Source organism: Gymnoscopelus braueri, assembly GCF_963280865.1.
Source record: "Gymnoscopelus braueri genome assembly, chromosome: 5".
Lineage (NCBI taxonomy): Eukaryota > Metazoa > Chordata > Actinopteri > Myctophiformes > Myctophidae > Gymnoscopelus > Gymnoscopelus braueri.
In genome coordinates, this window is record NC_137606.1 from 35,771,192 (window position 1) to 35,796,968 (window position 25,777).

General features: G+C 41.5%; 1 protein-coding gene across 1 annotated transcript; it reads left to right on the forward strand.

The window, feature by feature from the left end:
- Nucleotides 1-44: 44 nt before the first annotated feature.
- appbp2 (amyloid beta precursor protein (cytoplasmic tail) binding protein 2) lies at nt 45-25,594 on the forward strand. The gene is made up of 14 exons (XM_080428493.1): nt 45-192; nt 1,132-1,329; nt 7,015-7,103; nt 8,521-8,672; nt 11,118-11,241; nt 13,138-13,306; nt 14,280-14,369; nt 16,131-16,198; nt 16,639-16,744; nt 17,249-17,373; nt 17,855-17,940; nt 20,236-20,426; nt 22,252-22,417; nt 22,646-25,594. The coding sequence occupies exons 2-14, from the start codon at nt 1,192-1,194 to the stop codon at nt 22,906-22,908; spliced, it is 1,767 nt and encodes a 588-aa protein (XP_080284619.1). The 5' UTR covers nt 45-192; nt 1,132-1,191; the 3' UTR covers nt 22,909-25,594.
- The last annotated feature ends 183 nt before the right edge of the window (nt 25,595-25,777 follow it).

Here is a 25,777-nt window from a genome sequence, read left to right on the forward strand (position 1 = left end):
GAAAGCTATAAGAAATTATGTTAAACGAATGATCCAAAGAGGCAAAAGAAACACCCTATGCACGAAAAGCTGTCTGCAAAGGAAAAAGCGGACAGCGAGAGAGAGATGAAGGAGGAGAGAGATGTAACATCGCATCGGCCCAGATTGTCGTCACTCAGCTAAAGTGCAATTATCGCTAGCTCCAATTCAAAGGTTTGTATGACGAGGACTCGTAGTGAAAGTTATTATTATTATAATTATGATTTTTACTGTAGGTGCTAGGTAACAGATGTAGCTGTTTAGAGTTGGGAGAGGAGGAGGAGTAGGGCTGAGTGTCGACACCAAGGATTTATCAGTGACGTAACGACTGTATTATTACGCTCCGCCGTACGATGGTGTCGCCGTCGCGTGCCGAAAATAGCAGATCTACAAGCTTGCAACGCCTCGCGGACGCTGAGCTTGACAGCTTGTAGACCTGGTATTTTTGGCGGTGACGGGAGTATAAATAGGGCTTCAGCAGCGCCATCTAGCGGAAGTGCTTCCTCTAGTCTAGTCTAACGGCAAAACCGCGCAGTTGACATTTATTCTTCTCTAATTCGAGGAAGGACAACCCAAATTACGTGTTTTCAAATGGAAAATGTACGTGCTGTTTTAAATACTACATTTTCACACGACTATTTATTAGGTATTTTCTTTTTAATTTGATTGACAAAATGGACAAAATGCAGTTCAATACTGGAAAAATAAAATAATAATAAATAAATAAGCTCGAGGTAGAATGATATATAGGTAGACTTTAGGCAATATATTAACCACAGATTCTTCTGGTTTTAATAGCTTGTAGTGTTTGTACGATGTTTTAAGGTTTCTAAGTATGACAATAATAAGGCTTTAAAAAAAACAATATTTGGACGTTGGTCAGCAAATTTGGTACAATTAATATATTAAATTTGTTGCAAGAATTAAGAGATTAAGAGAGAGAGTTGAACATACATTTTGTCTATGCTTATTTTAGCGGGGCGCTATTGTTTCCATAGGAGGCGAGACGTAAGTTTTCGGCGGAGGCGTCTCGTCTCCTACGGAAACAATACCCGCACTTCCGTGATGCCTCGTGACGTCACCGTATCATCCTTGGAATTTTTTCTATCCTAGGCTAGCTGCTGCTGCTGTTAGGTTTTTTTTTTTTTGGAGAGAGGGGAGAGAGAAAACAACATGGCTGCTGTGGAGCTCGAATGGATCCCAGAGACGCTGTACAACACGGCTATCTCGGCCGTGGTGGACAACTACAGCCGCTCCAGGAGGGACATACGCTCGCTGCCGGAAAACATACAGTTCGACGTCTATTATAAGGTAATATAATGTGTTGTATATGTGTTGTCAGCGGCCCAAAAGACCGTCCGAGTGAACGTACCGTTTAGCCTATAGCTGCTAAAGTGAGAGCCCCCTGTCAAAAGAGCATTTCAACGGGCAGTGGGTTAACCCAACCCAGCTTGGCTGGGTTAACCGTCATTCTGCAGAATTGCTATTGTAAAAGTTGTGGAAATCAATCACATTACTCATTGTTTGTTCTTTGCCAACGGGAGCTAAATAAACACTCGTTAGTGTCACATGCTTAGATGTGTTTTGATTTAAAGAGCACCTCCTTCTTCCACCCAGGGGTCCCAACATTGGTCGGGTCTCCTTAAGTCAGGGGGCTTCAGTGTTTTTCAGGCCAAGGACCCCTGAGCTGAGAGAGTACATGCTGGTTTCACTCAGATAGAACAGTCTAATAAGTTCCTAAAATATTATTTAACTACAATGTAGCCCTTTAGACCATGGAAAACAGCATGAGCTAAAAGTCACAATATTATAATAATCAAAATCCCATTTTTGCTACACAATATCAGACAAAATGTGTTAGTAGTTAAGACTTTTAGACGTTACTTTACTAACAATAACGTGGCAGTGGTCATGCTAATGTCACTATATTGCAGTTAGTGGCCACATTTATAGACTGTACATAAATGAGATTGACCAATGACCATTAATTAAAATGTCAAACTTGGTCATATTGTATTTTGACGTACAATTAGTACAATAGCGTTTGACCTGGATAATAACTAACAAATGTAAATGAGTGCTGTGATGCAGAGTTTATTTAAATATTAAGTCAGAATTGGCAATATAAATGAACAGAGTTAAATTTCATTAAACATTTAGTGAGCCTCCCAACCATAGAATACTTCATTGGAAGAATATTATTCAATAATGTTTCCTAATTCACCTAAACTAAGAAAACATCCACACTAAGATGTTTTCATTGTGAAACCGTGTTTTAAAATTAAAACCATCTCCATGCACACAAGAGTTGTAGCATTTTGTCAGGAATAATCTCTGTCCATACTCCACTACTCCTGAAGACGCAGATCACCTCACCATTCATTCAGTACACTGTGCAATGTGGGCAGGTGTGTACCGGGCATATCAGGCATATCATTTACAACAACATTCATGAAATGGTAATTGTAGTCAGTAGTCACAATGCGTCAACATTGAAATCATGTTTTCCCCTTCTCTTGATGTAGACTAAGGATTTAGCTAAGACAGGGGTGTTTAACTCATTTTAGGGTGCAATAACTTGCTGAAACGCACAAATGCTGTTACAGTCTTTTGTCACAACACAACATTATGGGTAACGTTCTTAGGCTTATGATTTGAACTCTAGAACTAAACAGGAATATGTTATTTTAGAGATTTTAACCCGCAGTGTCAAACAGCCTTTTAGAGTACCTATGCTTTTAGAGTACCTATGCTATTAGAGTACCTATGCCACACACAACTCTGTGAGTGTGCACATCATCCTGTCAATATTGTTATAAATGGAACAGAAGCCTGATTGAAACAAACTGAAACTTGTTTTGTTAATTTGAGGTTCAGCACTAGGTACCACTATTGATTTTGCGCAAATAATAGGAAAATTCATCAGTCAAAATTTGCCAAATATTACATTTGAGTATTGGTTAAATACAACGACAAGAAAAAAAGACCCCAGGGTTGAACATCTGTTTTTGCACATTTTGTCTATAAGATGGAAAACCAAAGCAACGAGAAACATAACTAATAATTTGAACATAAATGTTTTGTGAACATCAGAATCTGTTTTTATTATCACTTCCACTATACACACTAGGCATACAGGGGAGCAAAATACCGTTCTCCGCAACTCAAGGTGCTTGTCACATTTAAAAACGATACACATTAAAAATCAGTGTCTACATCATCGTTTTCAAAAGGTCTCTCCACTCCATTCCTACCTGTCCAGACTAACATGCATTGCTGGAGTTTTCACAACAAAACAGAGTCAGCATTGTTTTTAAATGTCTCTGTTTTAGGGGTCCAAAAATACCAGAGTGGTGTGGATGTGTTTTCAAACGAAAACATCTTAGTGTGGATGTGGGCTGACATGAATTAATGTTTATCTTCCATGTTCTTTATTGACTTGTTGGGAGCTTCAAGTTTTTTACAACTAAGCACAATACCAGCAGCATGGAGCATTGATAAATGGCAAGATATAAACCTGACCTGCTGAATATAGATTTCAGTTGGTAATATTCAAATATTAATATTCATACAATGAATTTGCTTTGGCAACATGGTGGCAAGTGACAAGACTTGCCACTTATCAGGACCACTGAGAAACTACACCATGGACTCTGCGAGGTTCTTAAGCACAAGGGCATTGCAGCGGAGTATACGCTCAGGCAGGCAGGATTCATAAGCAGCACAGCTTAATATTTCTGTAGTAGATTACATTAACAGACTGTGTGATAGCCGCCCCAACATTTAGCTGAACAGTGAGTACTCTAGTGACGGGAAATACAGTGGGAAGAGGTGCATGTTACTGAATGCTCCCCTGAGTTCATATCCCATGCTCGGCTTCCTGTCCTTGTAATGTGTTTTGGATCAACACGGTTAGGACACTGCGCTCACAGCTCACTCGTCAGGTTCTTTGGATCTATGCAAACCTGCTCCAGTTATGTCAGTGAGCCCCCCGCCCCTGGAGTGCAACTGAATTTCACCACACCCTGGCTTTTCACATACCTTTTAAAAAATATGTCTAGAGTCTACAGCATGAATATCACCTGGAAAGTAAAAAATATTACTGCATTATTAGACTGTACAATCGAGATAGATTGGGAAAGAAGGGGTAGAGGGGCGGAATGACATGCAGTAAGTTACGCAGGTCTTGAGTTGGATTTGAATGTAGGACATATGTGACACACACACACACACACACACACACACACACACACACACACACACACACACACACACACACACACTGGTTGAGACACCAGGCTCACAACACCAGCTTGTAATCCCACTTTATCACTGACTTCTTTCCCCCTTGTATCAACCTCTCATATTCAACTGCTTAGAAAGCTCAGTCCAGATTCCCATTCACAATATTCATATTTTAGATTTATCATAGTTCATTACTAGCTGTAAAAAGGCACATGAAAACATAATCTGAGCATTCAGGTCAAGACTACTTCCTCTGATTAAAAAGGCAATATGATGAGTGGGAGCAAAGTGAGCAGAGCAGCAGGAAGGCTCATCCCATTTGTAAGCGCTAGCCAAATACTCAAGGGCACCAACCGATTACACAGTATATGAAGAGTGGTCATCAGAAAACAAAGGGGCAGTGAAGATCTAGGGTCGTTGCTTCATCAATGTATCACAAATTCACAATCGCCCACTAGCCACTTTTATACAGAGATCCCACAATAATGGCCTCCGTTGTTGTATTTCACAGAGAAACCAACATATTCTCAAACTAGACACCTTTATAATGATAATGGGGGAGTCTTCAAGTTCTTGATTTTCTGCTCCCAACATGATGGGCTTTAGGATAGGCTTGGGCTGGTTAAAAACATTTCCAAACGGTTAGATTTTTAACCGGTTATCCTGAGTTTGACCTCTTGGGGACAAGACAGGGACTCTTTTGGCACAGTTTATTTCCGGTGCCCACGTCATTGTGTGACACTTACAAGTTTAATATGGTTAATATAAAAGATATTTAAAAGTGTTGAAGTTATCAAAAAACACTGTGTGGAATGGTTATTGTAAAACATATACCAGTCAAAGATTATATCAAAAATAACTTAATTGAGAAATGTACACAGTATGATATGATTTTAATATTGAGACCCGATTCTACATGTCTCCTAAATCTCAACAGTATTCTGAAAAACCTATGTTTCTATATCAGCGGTGCTCAAACTTTTTCATGTCAAGGACCCCCAAAATTATATGTATTTGGCCGCGGACCCCCATCAAAATATTTAGTTCCAGGGACCCCCAGAAGCAAAGATTTGAGTTAAAAATGTTCGCTTTAAAAATATATATATTCAAAGATTTGCACACATTTTCACGATTTTTCAAAAATAGCAGATCTACAAGCTCGTAGCGCAGCACTCGGTGCCGCGCTATGAGCTTGTATATCTGTTATTTTTGAATAGCCCAAAGTGTAAAATAATGCTTTTTAGCTCAAATCTAAAAATGACACAGTTCCAGGTCTTAATGGGTTAACACAAGACAAAATATATATTTGCTTTGTATTGCATCCTTTGCAGAGTGACATGTGTATGCTGTTCAGCCCATTAGTCCCACATCGTTGTGTATCTCAGGGTTGTCCTGGAAGAGTGGGATACAGTTCATGACTTGTTGACCACATAACTAATGTCCTGGGTTCAGTTTATGATGCAGGACTTGTGTTGCGCTAGTCACTTGACTCCTTGTTGCCCTGTGTCCCGGATAAAGCAGAAATCCATAAAATAATTGTAGAAAAGTATTTGCATTCCTCATGACGCATGAAGGAATCATTTATTGTGTAATATATCAGCTAAAGAGCTATAATAGTACAAACTAAAGTGTGGAACATAGACCAGTAGTGACACTGGGTGATATCCATCACAGAATCCAACATGTAAAGGCACTGAGTATACCAACTTCCAGCTCAGCACATTTTCATGACACGCCAGGCATCAGCGAATTGCTTTGTTTGAACTTCTGAACAGTGCCGTGTGTGCTGAAGCCTGCTTTAAAAACAGAAACATAATTAGCCTATCATTCATTGTCTGGGCAGATAGTTTCATACATAGCTGCATACATAGCAGCTGACATGTCATTTCAGATTGACATAGTCAGTGTGACACAGTCAGTAAGTGGAAATACGCTGTCCTGTACAGACAACTCTATTAATGATTTCAGAATAATAAATGTAACTGAATGTGTTATCTGCTCATTTCCTGAATCAATTCAAAACATTCTGGAGATTATTATGATGCTGAATATGCCTAACAAGCTACCAAAGAAGTGCTAGGTAACTTGGCTGCAAGCTACAAACATGGTTGTATTCAGTAAGTTTACACCATGTAACCTGTATAGTTAGACATTAGTACAAAAACAATGCACAAGTGATTAAACCTGTAGTTATTACAGGTGTTCTAAACCTAGTAATAATAACACATTGCAATCTGAAAAGTACAGCTGTTTGTTTACCTGATTGATCCTAGTTTAACTTTGTCAATAAGTACATGACTACACTGAAAGTTAATCAGTTGCTATTTGCTATACTGAGAAGTGCTGTGTCATGTCACTGTTCCATCCTTATTTTAGGTTATGTCATTGGGATGTATGTGTTTCAGAGTAGCTACTTATAGTCACACAATATTTATTACATTTTACTTAAGATAAAAATATACTTCTTGGTAGTTTTGCCACACACTCTTAGATTCTAAACGGGACTACAGGTGAAGTGTAATTTGATTGGGATCATACTGCAGCAGGATGTCATGTCCAACACTCTAATTCCAGAGTGTATAGGGCATAGCCCTCTGCTTAGAGGTCATTTGATCTCTCATGACTCAGCCATCACCTTTGTTTCCCCACTGATGGACTGTCATCCACATTGTTGTGAGTGAACAGAGTTCCCTTTGCTCACCTTGCTCATCTCAATGTCCTTTCTCCTTCTCTGTCCCTTTCTCTCCTCAGCTTTACCAGCAGGGCCGGCTGTGCCAGCTGGGTGGGGAGTTCTGTGAACTGGAGGTCTTTGCCAAAGTCCTACGGGCCTCAGACAAAAGGTAAGAACACAATGGGACCGGCCGAGACGCGTGCTTCTAAATTACGCCGCACTAGCTCCTAAGGCCACGCCCCTTGAACCCAAACACGCCCCCCACGGCCGTCTTGAGTGACAGCGACGCGTCCAAACACACCCCCACGGCCGTCCTGGGGGTACTCTAGCCTGTCCTATGAGAACACAGGCTAGAGCAGTTATATACCAAGGCGATGACGCAACACAATTATTATATTTATACTTATATTATATAAATGCCAGGTCGGCTGCCACCCTTAGTTCTTTTAGATCTCCTTTTAAAACACCCTTCTGTTTGCTGCTGCCTTTAACTGTTATTATTTCCCCCTTTCTCTTCTGGACGATTTTTCAATGAATGGAAGTTTAGTCTCGCTAAATTGTAGGATAATAATAAGTAGGTCTATACAGTATATGCCACCCAACTTAATAATAATGTAGTATGGAGTAGCATATATAACGCCCCATCTTTCTAATTAATTAACATGCTAGGGTGCCTCATCTTTCTGCTATTGCAGCTATTGTTGAGTTTTTTTTTTAACTAAAACTAGAACTAAACTAAAAATAGATTTGCTCATTGACGCCTTACCCTAATTGTAGAATCACTTCTACAAATCAAAAAATAATAAAAACATACATGCATGCATGTATTCAGTATAACCACCTGACCTACCCACCTGCCTACCTGTACATAGACCTATTTATCTACTGCTTGAGCATTTTTGAAGATGAGATGAATGAGTGCTAGCCCATATTATGTAACACAATAAGCTATTGTTGAGTGTTTTAAAAGGAGATCTAAAAGAACTAAGAGTGGCAGACGACCTGGTGTTTATGTAATATAAGTTTAATATAATAATTGAGTTGCGTCATCGCCTTGATATATCACTGCGTTAGCCTATGTTCTCATAGCAAACACTCAGGACGACCGTGGGGGCGTGTTTGGACACATCGCTGTCAGTCAAAACGGCCGTGGGGGCATGTTTGGGTTCAAGGGGTGCCTTAGGCGCTAGTGTGCCGTCATTTAGAACCACACAGGTGGACTGGAAACAAACATCTATATGAAAGGAGGCGGTCCTGCTTTGCCCCGTCTGGGTTTATATGAGGATTATGCACCTCAGTGTGTGTGATATGATCACTGTATCAATTTAGTACACGTCAGCGTATGCCATGATTACTGTATATATTTAGTTATTTTCTTTTATCTCAATACCCTGGACAGGTGCCGTAGCTAACAGTAGGTGTGGCACTCAACATCAGCAATCCATCATCTCCCTGGTCTAGCGCCTTGTAAAGGGGGATAGATGCCCTCGTTGCTTGGCTGGCCGCTTCAACCTATTTAAGCATCACAGCGGACCATGACATTGTTGCCACAGTGAATTAGTTGTTTCGTTTTGTCGTCTCTCTAGACACCTCCTGCACCACTGCTTCCAGGCTCTGATGGACCATGGCGTGAAGGTGGCTTCAGTCCTGGCCAACTCCTTCAGCCGACGCTGCTCCTACATTGCAGAGTCTGACGCCCACGTCAAAGAGAAGGCCATTCAGTTTGGGTTTGTGCTGGGTAGGTGGCAGGGATCAAATAAGACGAGCTTCTTCGTCTACCATAGACGGCCTACATACAGTATGCCCTGATATGACCTGCTTGAGGAACGTATGCTAGCAAACTGAGTGTTCCACAAGTGCCTGCTGGGTAGCCAAACATTAATGCATATCCAGCTGGTTTTCTTTCTCTGATTAGGAACCCTGGAGCCCTGCATCTAAGCTAATGGACCCTTCGCTAAGCCCCAGCCACTCCACCCTGTGACTGGTGGTGCGAAGTTAGTCACACCCAGGCCTGGCAGCGCCTGGCAAACTTTGCTTCTCACCCATTGACTTTCATGTTAAATGATGGCTTTTCACCTTAAAAATAATCGATCATTTCAGGAGCAAGAGCTTCAAAATCTCTTCTAAATCTAGTCAACAAGGCCTGCAGTAGGCTATGCACTGGACAAATGTGCATGACATTATTTCAATAAACTAAAAACATGGGAAATGTTAGAGGGAGTAATAGCCATGGATACACGTCGGTCGACTGTCACGACCGTCATGGATGAACTTCAACCTGGTGTTTGCACTTTCCCCATTTATGGCCCGTACATCTACATAAACGTTCATATTTCAAATATAAAGTGCTTATCCCATGGCCACGGATGTTACATTTATGTACGGGCTCTCAGAAGTACCCGTATCATCCGTATTGTTCAATAAAAAGCATTTTAATCTGATCGTGGCCATTTTCTCCATGCGCTTTCAACTAAGCGACCCTATCGGTTTGTAGGTGTATTGCACTCTGATACATTATGAGAAAATGGCCACTGATCGGATTAAAATGCTTTTTATTGAACAATACAGAATATACGGGTACTTTTGAGAGTCCCGTGCATAATTTCAACATCCGTGGCCATGGGGTAAGCACTTTATATTTGAAATCAGAACGTTTATATAGATGTACGGACCGTAAATGGAGAGAGTGCAAACACCAGGTTAAAGTTGATCCATGACTGTAACAGGAGTTTTCATGTACCGCAGGGTAAGACTGCCAGGAGCAGTTAATAAATAGACGAACAAATGAATTAATATACTTTAACGTGCGGAATCCGAAACAGGCAGCGCTGTGATTCTGAATTTTGTTACGATTACAGTGATTAGTAGCCTATTATTGACACCACCTGGGCAAGTGAGTCGTTTCGTGTAACTTTCCTGAAGAAGCTGTGTATGTGTTCAACAACACAGCCATTCAGCCTTGTAGTTTAAGTACAGATTTCAGCTTGGGAAAAGCAGCCTCAAACGGGTTTGGGTACGTGGTTCATAGTCACCATTGCGTTATCGTGGTATTCCTATTCTTGCTATTATGTTGCAAATGATTGTGTGTGTGCGGGCGAAATAACATTGACAGCTATGGCAGGTGACGAAAGTTTGCCAGACCTATGCCAGGCTAACAACGGTTGCTAAGCTGGCATTGGACAATCGCTTTTGGGGTGGGGTTTAGCGAAGGGTCCATTGAGCAGAGATTATGTCACTATTTGTTTGTTTACATAAGTGTGCTTGTCAGACACCTGACGTAATTTAGACATTTGCCAAGTCCAAATGTGTGTTGTTGTTTTTTTGCTTCATTCCAGTGTCGTACAGACAAACCGAAAGGCTGAAAAGTGAATCCCTTATTTTACGTTGGCTATTTGTGAGCACAAAGACATCACCCAATATAAGACAAAAGTCAGTATAAGTTAAATGAATATACCAGGGGTGCCTGTTGGTGCAGCCTGTTAGTGGACTAGCCATACAGTATGCTCCTTGTGAGTCGCGAGGACCCAAGTTCACTTTTCAGCAGGCATTCCATTTTTGGTATAACACCTGTTCTTCTAAATGTAAATGGCAAACAAAAGACACACATGGCTCGTTATATTTTGTTACTATGAGCTACTTCCAGTGCTGCTTTAGAATAAGTCTGTCTGCTCTGCCTAATCCTTAGTTGACGTTTACTGCAACCGAATAATGAGAAACATTATTATTGTGTAACCAACCTGGAATCATCACACATTATAAAGATCCCGCCATTGAAATGTAAATGCAAAACATGTAAATAAATAAACTAGTTTGAAACAAATTTTTACTTAGAAAAAATAGTGACTTAATAAAGGGGCCTAAAAGTAAGAATGTACCGTATTTCCCCCAATTTAAAGTAGAGGCCTTTTAATCTGGAGAAAGCTGCTGCAAATTTGATGAGAAATAGAGCTATAAACTGTGATAGACTATTTTAGTGTCTATCATATTTGACCATTTTGGAGAAAGTATGTACTCCAAAAGATTTTGCATTGATTCACAATTGATGGCATGAATTGATTTAACATCCACAAATTTGACAATTCCATTTAAGGGCACATAAGCCCCATAGAGATTATTTTGTGTGTGCGGTTAACAAGGTAACATTTTGGACCTATTGTTAATAAATCCATAATGTGGCATGTAGGTGGCTTCCTGTCTGATGCGGGCTGGTATGGGGATGCGGAGAAAGTGTTCCTGTCGTGCCTGCAGCTGTGCACGCTCCATGATGAGGTCCTGCACTGGTACCGTGCTGTGGAGTGCTGCGTCAGGTCAGACTCTAATGTCTTTTGTCTTAATAAATATTAAATTTAACAGTACTTAAAGTAATTACGTGTTCGAATCATTGCTGTTTGATTGGACCATTGCATTATGTGTCAACTAGTATAGACCATGCTGATAGGCCTGCATTTAAACCAACCTCAGTGAAAACTCCCCAACCATAATACCAACCTAACAAATGTTAAGATTTGGGGTCAAGAGCTGCAAGTCCCTGAAGTATAGCTTTATCATAAACATGGTCAATATACTGGACATAGGCGATTTACTTACACTTTTTTATACTTTTCTCTTATATTGTATATATTTATTTGATCTGCTTTGTGTCTGATGGCAATGTACCAAGTCAAAGTCCTTGTATGTGAACATACTTAATATTTTATTAACAGATTTTGAATATTTGAGAAGAGGCTAGCTATTAGTGATGTGCGGGTCGGGTTTTTTCATGACCCGCCCCACCCCAACCCGCCACGGAACCCAACCCGCCTCAACCCGCCCGCGAACCCATATATAAATCTATGGCTCAACCCGCCCGCGACCCGTGGTGGGAATATATATCTATATTATATAGTGCTCTTTTAAGTACCCAAAGTCGTTTTAAATGTCTACAGTAGCACAACATTGTCATGGGCTAAATAAACAAGCATGTTGTTCAAAATATGTTTATTTATTTTTATTTTTTTTCGTGTGAGAGCGGCTGACCCGCTCACCTGCAGCCCACATAATTGCCCCTGAAATCCTGACTCGACCACCCGCACCGCGGGTTGACCCGCGGGACCCGCGGGTTACGGGTCGGCCCGCTCATCACTACTAGCTATCTATGAGAGGCTCTGTGTCCGGAGCTAATCTCGCAAACTGCTGGACTGACCAGCACCAAAGTTTGTACGCACGCTGCCAGTAGGCCACTGAAGTACCGCCACTATTTTGTCTGTGAGCATTTATTTTGTATTTAAATAGTGTATAAAACCTTACAGGTGTTGTCACTGACAAATCTTAATGTTTCTGTTGGGTGACTTTTAATAATAATGCAGTCGACTGACAGCAGAAACCGAAAAATATATATCAATAGATACATCAGGTGATCAGACGGAATAATAACAGGCAGAAGTTGGCTTCTTAACTCTTTGACTGCCCTTGACGCGATAACGCGTCAATTGCTACTTTGTCCAGTTGGCCGTCGACGCGTTTGACACGCTGGACGCGCGTTCATTGTTTAATCTCTGATCGCGCTATGCTGCTTAATATTCAATGTTATTTTCGAGTTCCACTTACTTCACCCACATCTGCATCCGGTTTCATGACCTGGGTTCCGTTTCCGGTTTTAGATTTTTCCCCCCGGTCATTTTCGTCCAGGATAGGTAAACAAACGGTTTTTCACACGATATAACAGACAAACGGACAGGTTCTCTTCTATAATCTATGGTCTGGGTGACGATCAGTCATCGCCGTCGTGTATCACATCGTAATTTTGGCCGATCAAAACAATCTGGGACTACGTCACATCCGTTTTCATGTTTTTCCCTGTCTAATTTCCCAAGAAGGGTGACAGTGACCCAACGACCTGATCAAGCTGTCATGTGCTGCTCTCTAGTGGCGGATTTGTGCTGTGCCTTTAAATTATGTGTCTTTGAATTATTTTCATGAAAAAAAATCAAAATATAAAAATAAAAAAACACAAATTGCTGGCACTGGGGGAGTACTTTATGAAAATACTCTGGCAGTCAAAGAGTTAACAGTAAGAGAAGGTTCTACAGTATAGTATGTCGTCCATGTTTGTGAAAAAGACCTTTTAACCACAGGTCTCTATCTAATGTACAGAACAGCCACCGTGAACATCATAATCTGTCCCTCTTATTGACCAGATCTCTTCTGTTTCCTTGTCTCCATAGACTACTCCATGTTCGCAATGGCAACTGTAAATATCACCTGGGGGAAGAGACCTTCAAGTTGGCCCAGTCCTACATGGACAAACTAGCCAAACATGGCCACCTGGCCAACAAGGCAGCGCTGTACGGCGAGCTGTGTGCCTTGCTTTTCGCCAAAAGCCACTATGATGAGGTACGCCTGGCTGTACAGAAGCCGACGCTTACTCTTCAGCAGAATGTGTCTCTGTGATGTGTTATAGGAGGTAGTAGCCATATTTAATATGAATGTTTGTAGATTACACTGGAAAATAGTGATGTTGATCTTACACCATGTGGATGGACATGTTGGTTGGATTATGCATTACATTTATGCAATTTGTGAGTTTTTTAAATTACACATTTGGGGATCTCTGGACCACACCAACGCAATGGGCCTCATTCACAAAACGTGTGTGCAATCAGATTTGATACTAAAGGTAAAAAGGTATTTCCCCAAGCGTAGTCAATTCATTATTCATCTTAGCTAAATGTGATCATTAGGTACACACAAACTCACGTCTGTTCTAAGACAGTCGTCGTGGCAGAAAACATTAGAAGGCCTTATTCTTCATGCAAAATCAATTCTAATGTTGCCAAACCTCAATCTAACATTTGTCAAAACATATGACAAAAAAGTTTTTTTTTAAATTATCTATTGATAGTTTTTTAAGTAAAACGCATTGTAAGCATCTAGATCTGTTTCATTTGGCGAGCGACACCATTGTACTAGAGGCTTTCGCAACAGGGAAGTTGCTTTCACGTTTGATATTCATCCGGTTGCCTTTTATGGTGTTAAACAGGCCCTGAAACAATGCAAATGATGCACATATTTGCATTGTGTGCATCATTTGGAATCCATCATCTGATACACCTGATATCCACACAAATCCAGTATGGACACCCTTTCACGAATCCCACGTTGGTCTTTACTTAGGAACAGACACACACAGTAGAAGTTTAAGTAGAGCTTTGTGAATGAGGCCCTGTGTCTTGAGGTCGAATCGTGGGCTCAGGAGGACCAGTCTTGATTATTAGCTGCCCTCTCTACCCTCACTTGACTGTTTTCACTGTCCTATCTGTTAAAGTCTTACAAAATGTATTTTTCCTATTCCTGTCATGTCTCACAGGCATACAGGTGGTGTATAGAAGCCATGAAGGAGATTACACCGGGCCTGCCTGTCAAAGTGGTGGTGGATGTCCTCAGACAAGCCTCCAAGGTCAGCTACACTGAACAAGGCTCTTGTCACATTATGTTACAGCATGTTAGTGAAAGCTGATGGTCAGCTTGACATAGAAATCTAATCCATGAGGCATACTGGTAGCTGACTGGATACTGTGTCAACGGCAAGACATAATCGCAACGTTGCCAGTTTGATTCTGGCTGGAGACCTGTATTGCATAATCTGAGTTCCCAGAAGTTTTCGCCAGCTCGGCGAGGAACTTCTGGGCCAGAGCCCTGGTATTTGTGGGCGGGATGTAACTTACGCTCAGAATCTGAGCGGACACGCCTCTTACCTCTGAGAGCTGTGCAACTCGTCTAAAAAGTCAGACGAGAGGCAAACAGCAGTACACAACAATGGCGGCCGCAATTTCTCAAGGGGAAATTGCTTCCCGTCGATCCTATTTAGATGCAACACCCAGTGCATGTGGATCCCGCCCCCTTTTCTTCATTGGCTGTTGATTTGAATCACAACGCAATTTGAAGCTCCGACGCAATCCCTCCCAGACTATGTATTGCATGTCTTTCAGCACGAATATCTGGGGTGGTTGCCTGCCACTTTAGCATGGCAACCAGCCACACGGAAGGACTCATTAGACCACAGAACTTTTTCACAGCAGACATGTTGCCATTAGTCCAGTACCTTAACCCTATTTTTTTACATTATCGATACGAAGCTGATAATAGCGCCAAATTTTGCATGAGGCTTCTTTAGGACCTACTGATGGATTCTAGCCTTGGGTACCAAACTTTTGGCTTGGGTACCAAACTTTGGTGCTACTGGAACCAAAAGACGACACAGCTTGCCCTGATGTGACATACACAGCTTTGGATGAAATTGCATTGGCTCTACGTTTATTAATGGCCCCTCAATGATATGAATTTAGGACAAATAGGACGCTGTGTTTATGATTTGTGCCATTTTTTTCCAAACAGACCCTCCCACAAATTTCAGAAGCCAATCGTAGCCAATCCGAAGGGAATATGAAAATTCTGACTGATAAGTCTTGATCACATGACCAAAGACAGAGGGTGTGCCGATTTGTGAGAGTTTTGGACAAAATATTTAGGACTAGTAGCAAAATATGTGTTTTGAAGATAACGCAAAATGGCGGAAAATCTTGAAATCGGAAAAGAGGCGGGACCTATATGCAAAGTTGCGTCATGATCCAAGGAGTCCAGTGAAAAAATATTGCTATGACCTACGGTTCAAGAGTTATAGGCCAAAAGGTGAATCGGCCTGTTTTTTTTTATGAATATTTATAAGCCTAAATTTATGGAAAATATTCAAAATAAAGTTTTGTACCCAAGGCTAGAATCCATCAGTAGGTCCTAAAGAAGCCTCATGCAAAATTTGGCGCTATTATCAGCTTCGTATCGATAATTTTGCTAAGGGACCCCACTACATACCATAGGTCATAGCATGTATGTACAAGTATGTATATGGCATGCAATAATATTATTTGCGAGTGCGTTTCATTTAAGTTTGACAGAATGTTAATTGCACTGTACAGAAGTTGTACACACTGGCACACACTATGACCTAAATTAAAGAGAACCACATTTAATTAATTATTATTAAGTTATAACCATGTATGACTGTCACAATGTGTGCTGTGAAAGAGGTCTATTAAACTGTTAACTCACCATGTCAAAGGCTTTTATGGACCATGTGTGTCCCATGGATCCCAATTTGATAACTACTGGTATACATGGTGTATTAATATGCATAACGTTGTGAATGTCTGACTTTGTGCAGGCCTGTGTGGTGAAGAGGGAGTTCAGGAAAGCAGAACAGCTGATCAAACATGCAGTGTTCCTAGCAAGGTAACGGATCATATGTTATAGGTCAGATTGATAACATTTGTATGTTGACAAATTATCATAATAAAAACATCCACAGGTTTTAAAAGGTGCAGAATAAAAGTATCACTTTTCCCCAAATAATTATTATCATTGTGAAATCATTTTGATAATTTAGTCGGGTGCAAAATTATAGTTTGTTTCATCAGTCGACTGTCTGTGTGGTGTGCACACAGCAAATCTTTGACACCGTAACAACCGATTAGTCTGTAGTAGCCCTTAACGGCAGCCGATTCAGGTATGATTCACGGAAATAGGGAACCTTATGCTACATTGGTGCTGTGATATGAAGTGCAACATCTAGTGGCTTAATGTTGTATACATAGCATCTTTTAAGACATTGGATAATATGTAATAAAAAACAATCACATTTCTGTTATGAATGCTTTTCTTTTGTATTGCAGAGAACATTTTGGACACAAGCATCCCAAATACTCGGACACACTGCTAGATTACGGCTTTTACTTATTAAATGTAGACAACATATGCCAATCCGTTGCCATTTACCAGGTAGGTCCCGTCAAGATTAGCAACATAAGTGTGTCTTTTGTGTGCTCAATACAAAGTCCTGTACTATTGAACATCAGTGTGGTCAATTCTATTCTATTCCTATTCAGAAGCTACATCCAGATTCATTCTCAGTAAAGTCAGATATTTGTCCTTTGTCTTCTCTTTCATACCCTGGCATCTACACCTAAGATGAGATCAAACTTTATTATTGGTTGAGGTGAAATCAGGTTGTTATAGGAGGTAGGGTTTACGATATAGACCACAATAGAGGGAACACTACTACACAGAAGCTTCATTCAAATGAAATGAGACATGTTGCTTTGTACAGAACTCTTGTCAGTTAATGGGACACACAAGTATGTATGTTTGTTTATATTAACACTACGTCTAAGAATCCAGAATGAGTACAATTTTACATGCAATTTTATATAGTGTGTGTGTGTGTGCAAATATATGAACAGAAAGCATATTTGGTGTCTCACCCCATTTTCTCTGTCTGTCCAGACGGCCCTGGACATCAGACAGTCTGTGTTTGGGGGGAAGAACATCCATGTGGCCACGGCGCATGAAGACCTGGCCTACTCATCCTACGTACACCAGTACAGCTCTGGGAAGTTCGACAACGCTCTGTGAGTACAAGGAAGCCCTGAACGAAGCCTGGGGACTGCTATTTGTGGCCCTGTAGGCTAATTACATTACAGAGATGGTGGACTGTGACTCATGCTGTGTCACAGTGTGTCGTCTTGTTCTTACTGTGTCATTGAAGGTCGTAGCACAGAATAGGGATGCGTACAGACTAGAGAACTAGTGCCAATTTGGTACTGGTTCTTGGTCGGAACTGAAATGGCAATAACCTCCTGGCCACACAGGATGCTGCTATCGGTATTGACAGTCAATGCAAAAGTGTTTAACAGTCTTTTGTGTGTGTGTGTGTGTGTGTGCACTAGAGCAGCACTCAGTTCACTGAGTGATTTATGTTTTGACCTCCATGACTCTAGTCGATAACGGGAGAGTAGCAGTGTTTGGAAAAACAAGTTTCTTAAAGGTAAACGCTCTATTTTCTCAGAAGTACTCTGTGTGTTGGTTACTTAAATGCGTGTCTCTCTCTAGATTCCATGCAGAACGTGCCATAGATATTATAACTCACATTCTCCCTGAGGACCATCTGCTGCTGGCCTCCTCCAAGAGGGTCAAAGGTAAGCCAAGCAGCTCATTGCCCACTGTGTAGAAAGGTCAGTGCCTGTGCCAAAGAGAAGACAAACAAACAAACAACAAATGGTCTCCTGTGGGCGCCGGCATCTGACAGCGATTCTCGCGAATGTCCTATGTCTTCCAATTGCACCTACTAGATCCCACAAGTGTGTGTTGCTGGGACAGAGAATGCTCCATAATAGTTGATTTTCTCCTGATTTGTCTCTCAGATCTTTTTTTGAATGAAAATCTTGGGAAGATTTTGTGGCTTGTGACGATAGGGTCCATTATTTTGTTCACTGACCATGGGGCTAAAGAATGATTTGGAAGCTGTGTTCACGTTCACTCTTCCATTGGAATTAATAGACTCCAACTTGATTGCGGTCTCCTAAAAAGGCGTCCGACTACTTGGAGCCAAATGCGCAAGTCCACCACAACAATCCCCATTCCGCCGCCCCAGTCTTGCATGCACTGTCACAGTACGTTCATCGTCCAAAAGATAAATAAAATCCATCTTTTCAGATCAACATCGTCCCCCCGCCCACTTCGCCTCTTCGCCCAGCTATCGCCAGTAGTTGCCGGCTCTCATAGACATATAATGCAGTTGCTGTTAAAACGCAATCTCGCCTTGTGAGTGATGTTGTGTAGCTATACATCTTAGTAGCGTGAGCCATGACCAGTACAGATTTATTGTCTGCCATGAAACAGACTTTTTGCTGTTGAACATTGTGTATTGTAATCCTTCAAATGGGTAATTATTAATTAATTGGCCTTTTAAAATGCACAAACTTAGTCATGATGAAATCATTTGGGGGAATTAATGACTTGCAGAGCTCAAGCTGCGCTACTTACTTGGCTTGTATGGCTCTTTACTTAACCTGATAACATATATGCCTAAATTAAACATGAGTTGCAGGCTATAAAGCAACAAATGATATAAAGATCTATAATTCTACATGGAGGTTGGTTATGTTGACAATTGACATCAGTCGTAAATGTGTGCATTTACACACCATTTGATTCCAAACCCTGTGGTGATATTAGAATACTTTACAGATGTATATGTACTTACTACTAATAGTACTAACTACTAATACCCAGAGCTAGTTTAGTTTGTTTCTACAGCGCTGGGTTAGCCTAGCCTTTAGCCAACAGCCAGTGTAGCCTCAGACCTGGCTCAGACTGTATGCCTGGGGGGGGGCAGAGAAAAAACAAAACGTATCATGTTGCATTGGAGGGAAGAAGATCTACAAGCTCTCAACATGTCACACTGCAACACGTTGTGAGCTTGTAGATGGGCTATTTGGTTAAAAAAAAAAAAAAAAAGAGGGGGGGATAAAAAAAAACGAGAATATGGACTGTATATTCCCATTCGAATCCGATGGCAGCGAACAAAACTTCAAAGTAAATTGGTCAGCCCTAGTTGCTTTACTTGCCAACATTGTTTCAGAAGAACTAAAGTACAGTATAAACCTGAGAGAGAACTATCTATGGTTTTCCACTGAGGTCTGTTTTTTGAGTGGTGCCAGCCACTCCTACACTTGACCGTGTGTCCGTCCGTCCGTCCGTTTGAGCACGGCCTCAACAGCTGCTGCTGATTGCAACACAAGGATGCAACCAGTTACACTAATTCAAAGGCACCACTCTCTTCACACTGTGTGTGATTTTATTAACTTAAAATGGTTTACCAAATAAAACCCTCCACTAAAGTAGATTCAAAATATTCAGTGCAAAAACTAAACTAATTTAAAAAGTCTAATCAGAATTCACTACAGTCTGTTTTCTACTGAGATCAGTTTTTTTCACTAAATGATCACTGTGATACCATAAGTGTTGAGCAAGGACATTGTAGAATGACTTGGGAATAGGCCATGGGATGGCAACTAGCCCGGTCTTCGGGTAATTTGATAATACATGAAATTCGCATTACGTTTACCAATCAGAAAATAGAAAATAGATCAGTCCATGAAATAGTGCACTTGAAAATATCATCCAGGCAAAGCGAATTTACAAACAACTGATTTTTACTTTAAACATTATGAGAACGACGCGAAGATCTGACACTTCCCAAGTGTCCCGAGAGCTGGTGCTGGAAATCAATATTGTAACTAAGTAACAATATTGACCTACGTGTCGTTTCATGTAGCCTGTTTTGTATAAAGATCAGCAATGTTGCCCTTTTAAAGTTTAGAATTGCTCTGTAAAGAGTTAAAGCATAGACAGAACAAGCAAGCAGACCTGTAATTGACAGGGTACCAATGAAACACTGTTATAAATTGTCATGTTTGTGTTTCCCTCAGCCCTGATCCTAGAGGAGATCGCCATCGACTGTCACAACAAGGAGACGGAGGAGCGTCTCCTTCAGGAGGCTCATGACCTCCACCTGTCCTCTCTGCAGCTGGCCAAGAAGGCCTTTGGAGAGTTCAATGTCCAAACAGCCAAACACTACGGAAACCTGGGCCGTCTCTACCAGTCCATGAGGAAGTTCAAGGTAGGAGAACTTGGAGGTGTGTGTGTGTGTGTTTCAGGGTGGTGGGTACATGTCTGCAGTAGCTAATTATATTTTTCCCACATCATAGTGAGGGACTCATACTAAGACATTATTCTGATTGATTGATGACCCTAACACAGGGGGAGCCAGGGATCGAACTGGGAATCTTCCGTTTCCCAAGCGTCCGCTCTACCTCCTGAGCCACTGCCGCCCTATAATGTACACAGTGTAGTACATAAACACATAGTCATAATCATAAAGACGAAAAGTATTATAAGTTGTTAAACAGGCACGTACGACCTCTTGGACAGAACATATACTAACACCAGTGTTGGGACTAACGCGTTACTAACGTAACACGTTACCTAACGCAACTACTTTGTGCGGTAACTAATAACGTAACTAGTTACCTTTTCCCATTCAGTAACGCCGTTATAGTTACTGTGATTTAAATTGGTGCGTTACATTATGTGATCCAACTGAACTGTTTCCCCCCGTGGAGCAGCCTGCCTGTCATCTAACAGGGACAGGCAGGCTTGGATACAGCGATCCCTCTCACTATAGCATGAGAAAGTGAAAGTGGCCAGAGAGGAGTGATGATTGGTTAACAGGGGGTAAAATGTCAGTCTAAGCCAATCAGAGACAGAGTTGGGCGGGTCTTGCCTTACGGAGAAAATACACACACACAAACCCTTGCTAACACACACACACACACACACACACTCATACACGGCAACACGCTCACCACCACAACCGCGCACACACAGTCTTAGTCTGCAGCTTGGAAATATAACCATTATTTAGGACACTAAAACTATTGCAGTGAAATGTGAACTGTGTGCAGGACAGAAAACATTGTCCACACCGAGTAACAGCAATGCTAATCTCCTGAAGCACCTAACTGGAGCTACTCCATCCATCTAAACGGCCAAAAAACTATTTTTTATCGCCACAGAATGTCACCCAAGCTCAACTAAACAGATTGATTGGCAGGTATGCTGTTGAGGAGGACATGCTTCCCATCGCAAGTTGGTTGAGTTGAGTCTGTTGCCTTCAGAGAACTAGTCAGCAAAATAGCAGTGAAAGCAGCAGGGCCACTACAGTGCAGAAAGACGTTTAAATGTTCCACTACATTTCATAATGACAATTGCTACAATGGTCTTTTCTCTCACTGTGCCACAGAGCAACACTAAAACTCTGTGTGTGTGTAATACAGTACACTGGCATAAGTGTGAGAGAGTTTTTTTATTTTAAAATTAAAAAAAAGGTTTAGTCGGTTAAATTAAGTCCACTCACATCTATATACAAATGATATCAAATTCATTCAAACTGATAACTCTGACTGGGGAGGGAGTGTGGGAGATAAGTGGGTTATTGCTCTGTTTGCGATAATGATCATTACATCCTGATGTGAAAGAAAATATTTCTAAAGAAGAAGAAACAAATAAACGTTATGTATAGCCTATCGAAATCATTTGGAAATAATATATATTTTTTAAATTTAATTGTATTATTTCTTTCTTTAAAAAAAAAGTAAAGTAACTAGTCACTAGTTACTTTCATAATTTAGTAACTAGTAAAGTAACTTGTTATGTTTTTGTAGCAGTAACTATAACTAGTTACTTTTTTAAAGTAACTTGCCCAACACTGACTAACACAAGCAATTTCAAACGCTCAAGAATAATTATACATTCCTGAGTAAATCACATTGACATCACAGTGTCAGTGGAGTCTCATGAGATGTAAACTAACGGTTGATTTGATATCTTCAGTTGTCTCTAAATGTAACTTTGTGTGTGTGCATGTACACCCATGGCCCACCCAGGAGGCGGAGGAGATGCACATTAAGGCCATCCAGATTAAGGAACAGCTGTTGGGTCAGGAGGACTACGAGGTGGCGCTGTCTGTGGGCCATCTAGCCTCTCTCTACAACTACGACATGAACCAGTACGAAGATGCAGAGAGACTCTACCTACGCTCCATCGCTATCGGTGAGACACACACATAAAGAGTCATGTGATTGGTTATTGTTTGTGTTTCCATTAGCAGTTGACCTGGATTCAGTAGTAGGACGGCCCTAAGAAAAAAATGGGAATTTTGTGTCATTTTGTGTCATTTTGTTAAGCAACAAAGTATGTCCCAATCGGATCACCCAAAATGTTATTTGCACATCTGGCTTTTGGAGGATTTCAGGAGCATCTCTGAACATGTTCTCCTAGGTAAGAAGCTGTTTGGAGAGGGATACAGTGGCCTGGAGTACGATTACCGGGGTCTGATCAAACTCTACAACTCGGTGGGGAACTACGAGAAGGTTTTTGAGTACCACAACGTGCTATCCAACTGGAACCGCCTGAGGGACCGCCAGTTTGCTGTCGCCGACGCCCTGGAGGATGTCAACACCACGCCCCAGCAGACCCAGGAAGTGGTGCAGGCCTTCCTATTGGCCCAGAGCTCGGGCCCCACCCGTCCCTGCCTCGGCTGACGAGGGACTGGGGCAATAGACATGTGGCTCTGGTTTTGGATGGGTGGGGGTGGGGGGGCTTATGAGGCGGAAAGGGACATGGTGCGCTGAATTCACTCAATGTATTATGTCACACACGAGGAGATTCAAGCATCACTCACTGGCGAGTCCATTTTTCTTTTCTTTTTTTAATGGCTGCGTATATCCTATAGTCTTGACTCTCCAGTGCATGTTGTAGCCATTACATGAAGCACTAGAGAAGACATGTTTTTATCAAGTCCTTCATTCACACCCACACAGACCGTTGCCTCTCAGAGCGGAAGATTTCATTTCTCAAAGAGAAAGGAAACAAAATGACATGACCCTGCGCGCGGGGCGGGGGTTTAAAGGAAAACTGTTGAAATGTCCTGTAAGGATGGCTCTGAAGGCCCCCCCCCACCACACACAATTCTATTTTCAGTTTCACCTCTTTCATTCTTTGAGTTTGGATTTGGGTGACTTTAAGTTTTTGTATTTGAAGCAGCATCCCAGGACAGGAACCAGATCTAACCATGATTCCTCTCATCCACCTGACAGTATCCAGACCAGTGCATCGACATGTATACGTGTCGCCACTCGTAGTGCGTTAAACAAGAAATGTGCGATTTTAAAATGTATCTTTTTCTTTCTTTTTTTGGGTCATTTGTACAGTAAAAAACAAATAAAATGTGAGTTGTTCATTGTTTTCAGAAATAAAAAGAAAAAATTTAGAACACTTGAATAATGTATGAAGGATAAACTCCTCCGGAGTCAATGTTGTATGTAATTGATTGGAGGGTCTGTCTGCTCTGGGCCCTAAGAAGGAATGGACTGAACCAATGTTGGGAACAGAGTGAGATTGTATTGGACCGGTAGACTTCATGTTACACGCATACTGGCTGTAGGGAGGTTTGTGTTGGATTTATTTGATCAATTTTTTATTCTTTTTCAGATTAGTACTGACATAGCTTAATTAAAATGCCAATAATTTATATGCAAAAATGTAATTGTTATGTAGCCCTTTTTATTATTGCTTTTGTATAGTGAGCCAAATGGTTTGGAGCAACAGGTAATCTCTATTATTTCCAAACAAGGGACAAGGTGTAGAGAAGTGAGAAGAGCAAGGCTCTGTGTGAAGGGTATCTCATTACGTCTAGAGGTCCATACTCCATGCATCATTGTTCCTATTTAATCTCGCATCGTCTGTGTGTGTTCTTGTGTTGGATGTATGTTTGGCTGTGATGTTCTGTAAACAGATGGGACACCTGGTGCCTGATGGCCCTATTGATGACAACCAGCCTTAACACCAACTTGCTGTTTTCTGTCTGTGACAGTGGACCCATACTTCTAAGTGCTTAACTATTCAACCCTTAACCACTTGAACGCTGTGTCCCTATTCTGGGTTTAACATTCAGAAAAAATGGCATGTCTACTTGCCGTGTTGCAAGTCGTGAGCTTGTAGATCGGCTATTTTTGATAGAGATTTAGTGTAGAGCAAAAACAGGAGGCGGCTTAGAATAGACCCCTGGGGGACTCTGGTCATCTAAATATATAGGGTTTAAGTGGTTAAGGGCGCTGAAATGGGGACCAATTTGTGTGCATGTGTCTGTGTTATTACCCTGTGCGTTCAGCGTACACTCTTCACTCCATACTTTGATAGATTTCCCATCAACAAAACAAGCTCTGCACACTTCTTGAAAAATGTGATGCCTTTCAGAAGTATCCCATGTCACATTACTGCATCTGTCTCCATCTTTAACTGTGAAGTCGGTGTTGATTTTTCTTAGCCCCCCCCCCCTTCCTTCATACAAATGATGGGGGGGGGGGGGGGGCTTTGCCTTGCTCTTGTTTCAGTGCTATGAGAGAATACCACAACACAACCACAACAACCCCCTCCCCCCATTGGCCCCCTCCAACCACCCACACACTTTTAGCTCTAGCTGAAGATGTCCCAGCCTTATAGCTCCTTAAAGGACGCTCAGCTATTCATTGGTGCTCTGGCTTCCAACAAGCGCTCTCCTCTGAGCCTCTATCACTCCTTTAGAACTGATTCATTGAAACACCTACTGCACCCCTCACCACGCACACACACCAATATTGGAACGACTGACTGACTGATGTGCTTTGACTAGCAGCAGTTATCACTTGGCTATAGAGTGACCTCGCTAGAGACGTAACATTAACTGTATGAGGACACTTCCTCTCATATCAGTCGGTGTGATGAAAGCATCGTTCAGAGGCTGCCATGGATATGAATCTCAACCACTGCATATGTGCCGTTCTCAAAGATTTTTACAAGGAAAAAGGACTGGACAAAGAATCGTTTGTCCAAATGAGGCTCCCTGCCTCCCCTATGTAGACACGGTGAACATCAAATTGTTGTAGCAGTGACACTTGGCGTGCTGTCACAACACACACTTTCGATGCAGTCTAAATGTCCTTAGTAAGTAGATACTTATGAAATGTGACTATTGAATTTCGCTAGGGGCACACCCCCTACAGGTCCTACACAGACCTCTGACCTCCGCAACGAGAAGAACTTGACTTGGAGAATGTAAATGGGGCAAGTGTCCTTAAGGGCTGTGGCTTGCATTTGATAGTAACAGCTGGGGGTGACATGTGTTAAAGGGAATAGGTTCAGGGTACAGAGCAGGAGAGGGACAAGGGGAATGTGCTTGCTTGAAATCAACAAAAGATGGACACTCAATAAAGCTGTGATCTCTCAAAACGGCTGATGTTTGTCATTTAAGCCTGCTTTATACTTAGTTGTATGACTGTCGCATTACACAAATGGCAGATCTGCAAGCTCTTGCTTGTGAGGTAAAAGAGGTCAGAGACCAATTTACGTGACCAAATTAAAAATGAAAGACGG

Coding starts and splice junctions, on each gene's coding strand:
- appbp2 (XM_080428493.1), top strand. CDS start 1,192: ATGGCTGCTGTGGAGCTCGAATGGATCCCAGAGACGCTGTACAACACG. Junction 7,104..8,520: donor CTACGGGCCTCAGACAAAAG/GTAAGAACACAA, acceptor TCGTCTCTCTAG/ACACCTCCTGCACCACTGCT. Junction 22,418..22,645: donor CCTACGCTCCATCGCTATCG/GTGAGACACACA, acceptor ATGTTCTCCTAG/GTAAGAAGCTGTTTGGAGAG.